The sequence below is a fragment of the Zeus faber genome (genome assembly GCF_960531495.2).
Source record: "Zeus faber genome assembly, chromosome: 8".
Classification (NCBI taxonomy): domain Eukaryota; kingdom Metazoa; phylum Chordata; class Actinopteri; order Zeiformes; family Zeidae; genus Zeus; species Zeus faber.
Genome location: NC_137195.1, coordinates 13,258,178 through 13,268,177, shown reverse-complemented (window position 1 = coordinate 13,268,177; position 10,000 = coordinate 13,258,178). Strand labels below are relative to the sequence as shown.

General features: G+C 50.5%; 1 protein-coding gene across 6 annotated transcripts in view; it reads left to right on the top strand.

The window, feature by feature from the left end:
* Positions 1-9,475, top strand: part of LOC307234013 (uncharacterized protein) — a 14,927-nt gene extending 5,452 nt beyond the window's left edge. For 3 of the 6 annotated variants that reach the window (XM_080005549.1, XM_080005548.1, XM_080005550.1), the window contains exons 3-14: positions 250-4,405; positions 5,729-6,077; positions 6,277-6,450; positions 6,579-6,673; positions 6,787-6,860; positions 7,010-7,055; positions 7,173-7,213; positions 7,333-7,400; positions 7,546-7,703; positions 8,274-8,347; positions 8,507-8,637; positions 8,754-9,475. In XM_080005549.1, the coding sequence (XP_079861675.1) occupies positions 250-4,405; positions 5,729-6,077; positions 6,277-6,450; positions 6,579-6,673; positions 6,787-6,860; positions 7,010-7,055; positions 7,173-7,213; positions 7,333-7,400; positions 7,546-7,703; positions 8,274-8,347; positions 8,507-8,623 (5,352 nt within the window). In that variant the 3' untranslated portion in view covers positions 8,624-8,637; positions 8,754-9,475. Of the gene's footprint in view, positions 1-249; positions 4,406-5,728; positions 6,078-6,193; positions 6,451-6,578; positions 6,674-6,786; positions 6,861-7,009; positions 7,056-7,172; positions 7,214-7,332; positions 7,401-7,545; positions 7,725-8,273; positions 8,348-8,506; positions 8,638-8,753 lie in introns of those variants that run through there. The other 3 variants (XR_013844288.1, XR_013844289.1, XM_080005551.1) reach the window with 3 other exon arrangements.
* Positions 9,476-10,000: the final 525 nt, after the last annotated feature.

Here is a 10,000-nt window from a genome sequence, read left to right as displayed (position 1 = left end):
TTATTCTCTCTTTGCCAACCCTGCTCCTGTTTCCATCACCTCACTTTCTCCTTCTTATAATGCCCTTGTTTCGTTCCCTCATTGAGTCATTTTGTCCCCAATCTCTCCTTTAATGCTCCCACAAAAACAAAGGCATTTATGTCATTGTGTTTTTCGAAGTGCCCTTGCCCTTCATTGTTTTGTCAACAAGAACAATGACTATTAACACTATCACTGTCTATGACTGAGATTATCTATTTGTACCCTCAGGTTCCTATCAAACTGTCCAATAAGGCTGAGGTGAATTCAAATGGGTCCTCTGAAAAGGTGATGAGAGATAAGCTTCCTGGTGTCAGCAGCCACACAGTCTCCGCAGGACACAAAATGTGCTCCGTGAAAACAGACCAGACAGCCTCCACTACTCCCTCCACCCTATCTCTCCAAACCACCTCTGCAGTGGAACCCAGAAATGAGGGTGGGACCCATACCAAGCATAATGGTTTGGTGCAGACAGGGAGACAGAAGGAACTATCCAATGGAAAAAGTTCCCCGGACCGCTGTGGTACTACCAAGGCTTCTAAGGCTAAAGTTGCAAAACTCAGCATTTCGTCCTCTTCTGCTTCCAGAGACGTAGTTTCTCTAGCAAGACCACTGGTCTCCAGCAACCTCCACAAAGAGCCTTGTCTTTCACAAAATAGAAGAACAGATTCTGTCTCCTCTCCTTCAGCTGTCCCTAAAACGCAACCATCTGCCTTGCATCTCTCCCCGGGTTGCTCTCAAATACAAGGTTCTTCTGTACAGCATCCGTTAGATAAAAGGAGAGACAAAGAGAAGAAGACAAAGAGAGAGAAAAGGAAAGATAAAAGATCAAAGCGAGACAAAGGTGATGTGGGGAGCGCTAAGAGCGAAGGGAGGGTGGATGAGGGCAAAAAGAAGAAAAAAGAGAAAGGGAAGGATGGAAAGTCACGGCATGGGAAAGCAAGGGATGAGAGGGGCATGGCTCATAACCCAAAAAGGGAAGGCGCAGAAAAGATTGACGGAGGAAAAGGTGAGAGAAAGAGGGATAAGCTTACCTTACACAGCCACAAGGGAAAAGAGAAGAGGGATAAACCCTGTGAGACGGATGATATTGAAACGTCAGATAAGGTCTTTAACGTGGCGGACCCAGACGAAAGGGAAAAGGCAGACGAAACAAGCAAGACAGTTATGCAAGATGGTCCAGCTGCAGAAGGTGACAACAGTAAATCTAAAGAACAGGACATCCCCTTGAGACATCAGTCTGTGCCTCCAAGCCAACCTACTTCCCCTCCTCCCTCCCGTTCTCCATTCGCCGCCTGTTCCCACACTTCACCCTCCTCCTTGACCCCGGATCAGGACAGCCGGCCACTGAAGAAGCGTAAGGCCAGGCGGCACAGCTGGACCAGGCTGGTGCAACGAGTTCAGAGAGGGGAGAGCCAGGAAGCGCCTCTCGACTCCCTCAATAATTCATTTCCAAGCTCTGCCCAAAAAGTCAAGCAGAGTCTCTCCGCTAAGGCCCTAATCCATCCAATTGATGAGACACACTTGACACCCTCCTCCTCCTCGCCGCCCACCTCCCCTCTCTGCCCGCCAATCAAGTCTTCATCTCTTAGTCAGAGCCACCCCCCTTCTGACCCAAGCTCTCCTTCAAGATACATTATGGCACCCACCCGGAAGAGAGGTCGCCCTAAATCCCACGCTTCTGGTGTAACAGGGCTAGCACTGAGATGCCCGGCTAAAGCTGTCCCAGATCAAGCTCCCCAGATCAAGCTCCCGGATGAAGAAAGTCAGAAACCCCCTGCAAAGAAAGCCTGCTCATCACTCCAAAGTGCCACCCAGCATAACTCCGCAACCAGGAAGCGAGGCCGTCCTCCAAAACGACCCTTACTCAAGGACTCTTGTGGCGGTGCCCTGAGTCATTCTGCGGGTAAAGAACGGTATAAGGACTTCAATGTGGAGAGAGGCACCAGGCAGCTGAAAATTAGAAAGCTCATTAGTGAGATGAAGAAAAGAAAAAGAAAGAGACTTTATACAGGAGCACTTTCTGAGTGTGGGGGAAGAGAGATAAGGAGAAAAGAATCAGTGTGTGAGGGTTCTTCTGGTGGGAGTAAGTCGAAAGAGGCCACCACAACTCACGCCCTCTCAGCCCTGTCCTTCTCATTTGGCGATAAGCTCGGCCCGCAGATCAATGTTAGTAAAAGAGGAACCATCTATATGGGCAAAAGGAGAGGACGTAAACCTAAAGTTCAGACAGCTAACACCAATTCAACCTTTCAGAGTACGTCTCAGACACCTTTGTTTACCAACCTTACCGAAACGACTCTGTTCTCCTCGCACCAACTGCAGACGCCGGCCTCTCACCCTTTCCCCTCACCATCGCTGACCCACTCCAGCGGGGCGCAGAGCCCTTACAGCGAAGGCAGCTTCACAGAACCATCGTCATCCCTCCTTTTCCCTCACCCCTTCTCTCTCCCATCACCATCTTCTTCCTGTACCTCCCCCCACCCTCCCTCCTCCTCATCCCTTTCCCCCTTTGTGAAGAAGAGTTGCCCTTGTCAGGGGAGACATCATTTCCCCTTCCACCAGTCTTCCTGCAAGCTCTCGTCTCCTACGCTCCCGCTGCATCACACACCTGGCTCTCCTGCTCACCTGAAAGAGGCCACACCCTCCCCCAGGAGTGAGTCGCATAGTGAGGAGACATTGCCCAGCGATAGTGGAATTGGCACGGACAACAACAGCGTCTCTGAGCGAGGAGGAGAGATGAGGGCGGCCAGAGGCATGTTCAGGATTGGCCAAGGGTCAGGGTTGACACTTGGCAGACAAAGGCACCCCTCTTCTCTAGCGAACCGGCCTTCTCTTGTCACCTCGCCCCTTATTCCCATGCACAGGCATACGCATCCTATTACCACTCCAGTTGCGGTGGAGCGGCACAGAGAAAGACACAGACACAGACGGAGAGACTACGATTGCGTCTCTCCGTGCACCTGCATGTGCTCATGTACCTGCCAAGGGCACAACAAGTACACTCATTTGGACTCTTACCCTTGTATTGCTCACAATACTCTGAAGAGACAGAAAATCAAACACAAGAAGAAGCATCAGCAGCTTCACATGCATGACCCAGAGTTTCTGGCTGAACTAGAGGATCTGATCGGCCAGTTCAGCGAAGTCCATATCGGGCGCCGTGGCTGGCCAAGGTCAGGACCGGGACAGAGCTTAGACGGAGGAGGTGGGAATGCTGTCGGAGCCAGACGGCATCAGTCCTCCCCCTCCCATCCTCTGCGCTCCAACATTTTCAGGATCAATCTGAATGGCTTCTACTCCCCTCACCCCTCCTCTTATTCCACAAATCCTTCATTCAACCCTCAGCCATTTTACCCCTGCCAGTCCCTGCACTGTGGCAGGAAGCCAGACCGCAGACAGTGTGGCTGTCCTTCAAAGTTTCAGGAAACCATCGACGACATGGGCTTCTACAGAGGGTACCCTCCGACGACACCGCTCTATCCACACCTCCACAGCTCCTACCCACTTCCACCTCCTCACCAGTATGTTTCCCATCAGCCACACCACCCCCACTTTCTCCTCAACCCAGCCAGGTTTCACAGACGGAGGAGCAGGTTGATGAGGGACGGAGGCCCCCTGGGGGCAGAAGGCGAGGGAGAGATAGGTAGAAGTAGTGGAGGAGGACCACATCATGGCGCAACGTTAACTCCAACTGTCGGCTGTGGGAGGAGCGATCACAAGCACAAACATAAACATCGTCACCGACACTGCGATCGCGACGTGGAGGCGCAGGAGGAGGAACACAGCGCGCAGGGAGAGGGGTCGGTCGGTTCGAAGCCACACTCAGCGTTGATTGTGGGGTCCGGGGAAGGAGGAAGGAAAGGGTCAAGAGGAACAGGAAATACGGGGTCGACAGAATCGCCGTGGTTATGTAAAAATGGGAAAGATTCTTCATCTTCTTCTGATAGAAGCACGTTATCTTTACCAACGTTGTCCGCAGAGAGGTTTAAACACACATCTCTCACCTCACTTGGGCTTGGTTCTTCTCACCTGTCCTCATTCGGAGGGGGCTGGGGCGGCCTGGGCCAGTCCTGGATGAAAATCGGGGGAATGGGCGGGTTGGGATTCAGACACTCCAACCCCAGCTGGAGCACCTTCGCTGGCGATAAACAAACAGGGAGGTTAGCCGAGTCCGACGGAGAGGAAGAGGAAGTGGACGATGACTTCCAACAGCCACAGCTGTATAGCGCCTCCCAGTCCCCGACACACACTAACCTGTTTACCTCCGCTGCCATGGCAACCGGAAGGCGGGGTCTCAAGATTGGCACGACCAGTAGAAGTCCAGGCTACGGAGAGCAGTCCTGGAGCAGGGAGGAGCTATCCTGGAGGGAGAGAAGAGGAACAGGTGAGAATGAATAAATAACAGGGGGAAAATGACTGATATCAATGTTTGAATGTCGAGTTGTCAGTGGTGTATTGTTTCGTTGGCGAGACCGTAGAGAATTGATGTGGTAGCTCCAGTGACATTTCATTTATTACATAACCACATTGTAAGTTACTTGCTGAATAAATCGGCTTAGTCTCCGGAGCCACTTGGAAAGATTGGTAGCACGCGTTCACTCGCTCACACTGCCACATTTTCAGCTTTGCAAAATGTAGAGACGAGGGGGCGATAATTTCCTCGATACAGTACGAACGGCCTTGCTTCTGAAACATAAAAGGCCGAGAGCATGTTTGAAGTGAAAAAAGACTCAGCTCTTTTCATAGACAATTTCAGACTCCCTCCGCCGATCGGGGGGGGGGGGGCGGGGGGGTACGACACGCCCGACACAGACACTCGCGCTCTGCAACCGCTCTTTCTTGGATTGTTGTCAAAAAGCTCTACAGCAGCCCGCCTGGTAGGCATCTCGATGGGAATCTGCCAGAAAATCTTTGAAATATTCCTGGTCTGTAGCAAACCACGCTCTGTTGCAAGCCCATGGCTAAGCATCGAATGCAGTCATTAACTAACCACCAAAGCAGTATTTAAAGCCATGCCTCTGTCTCACTTTCTCTGCTGGCCAAGAGCGTCTGTTTGACTTGGAAAGAGTGGTCACGGACTACGGGGAACAGAATAAAGGGAGAGATGACCTCAAAACGAAGCAACAGTACAGGGGTTAGGCGGCGAGTAAAAAGGAGATGAGGAGAGCGTGTTTGTTTTATAGATAGTCTGGATCATGTTTGGAATCTGCACATCATCTAACCAAACACATGTGGGCTGGGAGTACGGTTGCAAGCTGGCACGGCCCTCTTCTGCGAATCTCACTATGTTTAGCTTCTTCTGTTCCACGTCAGCTACAGTATTAACCGTGGAGCAGTTTGTGCATGCGTTTGAATGCGTGCGGGTGTTTACGAGTTGTGTGCGCATTCCAAGACATGCATGCGGTGCTGTATTTCGGTCAGTTGTGGTTTTGGGGTGTGTGTGTGCGTGTGTGTGTGTGTGTGTGTGTGTGTGTGTGTGTGCACGCCCCAACGTGTGTCACCTTTTTAATACAATTCCCAGAAAGATCTGTTCGGAGGAAATGTTGTGACTCAACTAATCTGTGTACCATCCACATGACTCAGCCGACAGCGGCCTCACCTCCCGCTGGCTCAATCACTGCTCCACATCTGTCTCATTTCCTCTCCGCCACTTACTCTGACTCCACCCGTCCCCACCCCCCGCTTTGCACTTTCTAACCATCTGCAGGTTTGCAAGGTGACACAAGGAGCCACGGGCAGCGAAGAGCGGTGCCGGCGGCAGAGGGCGTGGAGGTGAAGAAGAGAGGGCCCGGGCGGCCCCGGAAACACCCCCTGCCCTCCCCGGTACCTTCCCCCACACACTCCCCCACAGATCCCCACCTGTCGTCTCCGGGCCTCCTGCAGACGCACGCCCACAGCAGGGACGGAGGGAGAGGAGCCGGCGCGAGGGGGGTGGAGAGGGAGCGGGCCGGCGGCGATGACGCGCCGCAGCAGACGGACGCCGAGCTGGCGGCGCAGGCCAGCAGGAAGAGAGGAGGATGGAAGAGGAAGCTCAGCGACTCCACCTGTTCTCAGAGGTAAAAACTCCAGCGCGTGCAAAGCGCCCCAGTCGGCCTGAGCCGGGCGGCTTGCATTGAAGATACAATACGCCGAATCGCGGAAACACTTTTTATATTAACACACGGCTTATCAGCACTGTGTACTAAGCCAGTGCCTTTTCTTTCTTTCTCTTTTTTTCTCCCTATCGTTCTATCTCTCTTCCTTCCCTCCTTTTAGTCCCGACGACGATAAGTCGGACAGCGACGACCCAACAGAATGTTTTGACCAGTCAGAGCTCGACCAGGCGCCGCCCCGCGCCGCGGACGTCCAATGGGAGGAGAGAGCCGACTGTTCTCCCAGGAAGAAGTTTCTGAGGGCGGGTCTTTACTCTGATGATTACAAAACGACAGAGTGAGCTTAACAGACAGTGCGCTCACATTAACGCAACGTTGTGTAAAATATAAATGACATTCATATTCAGTTTAGGTTCTTGTCCGTTTTTGAAATGGGGTCAGCTGTCTCTCTCCCCCCGCCCCCAGCCCGCCAAGCCAAGACCCGGCCGCTAGCGGAGACAGTTTGGAATATTTAGAAGGAGAGCATGAGTACAGCCTGCTTCCTGCTCCCATCAATGTCGGTAAGTGTAGGAGAATTAGCTGCCGTTCTCCGACATGTTGGCGGTGGGTCTTCTATGGCAAGCCAACGTAACTCTGAGGGATCACCAATTCATGCTTCCCCTCTGTCTCCTAGGCAAGTACCTGAGGCTGAAGAGGATCGATTTCCAGCTGCCCTACGATGTTCTCTGGCTCTGGAGGCAAAACCAGGTAAAGCTCCCGAATGCAGAAAAAAAAGAGGTTTTGACAAGTGCCGATAATATATCCAGCGATCACACTGTAGGTGAGATATCACCGGATTTGCATGAATACGGACGGCGCACGTGTGAACCAGGATGTTGCTGGGTGTGTCTTCACAGCTCTACAGGCAGCCTGCCGTCCCTCTGAAGAGGAAGAGGCACTATTGTGAGTAACCGGCAGGCGTATTTTTTTATTTTTATTATTTTTTTTATACATTCCCGCGACCTGCGTAAGTCAAGCATTCCTACCTCACGTGCCTCTCCTTCCCTCTCCCTAACGCAGGCAGAATAAAGGAGAGGTCCGGAGCATCTCAACAGGCACTTGTGAGTCTCAGCCTTAAGAGGGATGAAGAAGGAGGATGTCTTATTGAAGTGCCCGTACCATGTATATATGTGATGGTGGGAATCTCCTTCATGGCTCCATATTCTTGTTTGCTTCACAGGGGTGCTCAAATGATATCACAAGCCTCTTCCCTCACCTGGAGATGGAGCCCATGACCAGCAGTGAGAGGTATAGAACAAAACGGTGGTTTGCATTTAAAGTTTTCTTTTTTCAGAGTACAATGGCACTTTTGTATTATAAGGGGTCGATGGCAAATGTTTTTTTGTTTTTTTTTGTTTTTTTCTTTCTTTCTTTTCTTCTGTGCATTGGCCAGGAGTTTTGTGGTGAAGCACAGCGTGTTCCTGGTGAGGAACTGGGAGCTGGTTCGGGAAAAACAGATCCAACTGAGGATCGAGCGGGAGAGGCAGGCAGAAGGGGTGGAGCGGGACGTCAGATATGGGGACGATGGGGACGACAGCAACATCCAGTCAGGTCCATGAAGCAAGTGTGTGTGTTAGTTTTTGTTTCTGTAGGTGTTTGTGTACGTATACATGTATGTGGTTGAATTGTGTTTTTTTTCTTTTCTTTTTTTTTGGTTTTTATTTTCCATTTTTTACTTGACTTTTTGGTGTGTGTGTGTGTGTGTGTGTGTGTTGTGTGTGTGTGTGTGGGCTGGGTGATAGCTAAGCTTGTTGCCTCTCGTCCTCATACTTGTCTCCTGGCTTGTCTCTCCATATCATACTCAGCAGTACAAACCAAGTGGTTTTCCAACCGCAGAAACTCTGGCTTCAGAAATGTTTCCCCCATTTCCGCCAGACACGACTGGGGTCCAAGGACCCAGCGGGAATCTTCTTTCACCATTAACAATAAAACCACGCTCGGTTTCCATCAGACAGCGTTTGGACCTTTCACGGATAGAAGCGGGAATGAACTGCACGCAGTCACGCAAAATCACACGCGGCGTTTAATGCTGCTGTTGCAAAGCTGTTTAACCAAACACAGCCATATTAAGTAACATTGAGTGTTTTGTTTTTTTTTTGTTTTTTTTTAACCAACCTACAGATCAGTCGGTGGGGTTTGAAGAGACAGACGTCCAGACTCGGGACACTTCCAGCTCCGTCGCTGCCAGCCCCCATGTGAGTCAACACCAGCTGCCCAAAACTCCATACGCAGCTTTTCCCAAACTGCCTCTTCTTCTCAATCACTGAGATTTTCAGCGGAGATGGAAATCTGCAACTCCATTCAACCCTGCATTTTAATTTTATTTTTTTTTGTTTTTTCTTTGTTTACCGCAGCTTACTCAAACCCAGAATAGAAGAGGAGAAGAAAAAACAGTGGAAAAGGAGGTTTGCAACAGAGAATTGCAGAGGAAACGACTGAACAACTTGCTCCTGGCACTGCGGCGTCCATGAGTTCAGAGGGAGAGGTAACGAGAGCGCCGAGGCGCCGAGAGATCCGACGAACGCAGTGGGCCACGAGGAGGAAATAGATCTAGAGAGCCGGTGCTTTGTGTGACTAACGGACGCATTTGTCTCGGCGTAGGTGGGATCTCTCCAGGCCCTCGGCGGTGACGGAGGGACGGACGGGCGGATGGGCAGGGGGGGATGTCGCGGCGGCACCGCAGCCACCGGGCCTGAGGGAACAATCGCAGATTGAGGAGAGAACAGAGGAGCGACAGCAAAGGAAAATCTATGAAAGACATCGCCGTAACACTCACAAATGAGTGTGTTGAACCTACTGCTCCGAAGGGCATCACACCAAGGATGAAACCATGGCAACACATCCTTTGTCCAAGAGGCAACGGATGAGAGAAAACACAGAGAAGGAGAGTGTCTCCCAGTTGACAGAAACAGACCAGCTCAAATGAATTTGCACTAGTGCTGGACAAAGAAGCACACCATAGACTACATCCCAAGCGGACACACTATAAATACAAACAAATAAACACACATTTTAATTGCCCTTACTTTGGCACCTTAACCAAACTGGCAAAGACAATGCGGGGAGATTGTAAGTGGACATAATTGGCTCTGCAGTTCCCAAAGGGACGAGGAGCTTGGAGCCCTCCCCAGAAGGACAAAATGTGGGCCGCGCCTCAGTAGGTCAAAGTAGCTTCCTCATTAATTCTGACGTTGTGTCGTTTCTCATCACACGCAGGTGGAGGGATACAGAGATAAAGGAGACCATTTTGAATTATTGAGGCGCCGACCCGGCCTCCCCCTTCACATGGCCACTCAGACAACATGTTATCTAGCATTGGAAAACAGTGGGAGTGGGTAGGGTGGGGTGGGGGGTGGGGGTGGACTTGTGTTTTTAGGAATTTTGGCAGCATTGCAATAGAATTTCAAATTAGGTTATTTTTAAAATAACAGATCTCTACTTAAAAAAAAAAAAAAAAAGATGTGCTCCGTATATTATCGGTAGAAGCTCTTATTGCTGACTGTACTCAGTATTGTTTCAGTGGGGTGGGGTTCAGGAAAACGTAGTGTGTTTTTGTTTACTTCAGACTGCCTTGGGGAACGCGTTGCTCTTTGCTCCGCACGGAGCACGGACAATCAGAATGTCTTAGGAGGAAAAAGTCCGAACGGGCCCAAAGTGCTCTGAAAGTGCCATGTTGTACCGTATACCTACGCAAATTCAAGCAGTCTTTAAAAGCAATATTTCCTGTGATAAGTAAGGACTATATAATACCCTTTTGGTTTCTTCTAATCTTTTTTTTTTTTTTTTTTTTTTTTTTTTTTTTTTTAGGAATTCATTATTTGCAGATTTAAGGTCAGTTTTCTGTAAAG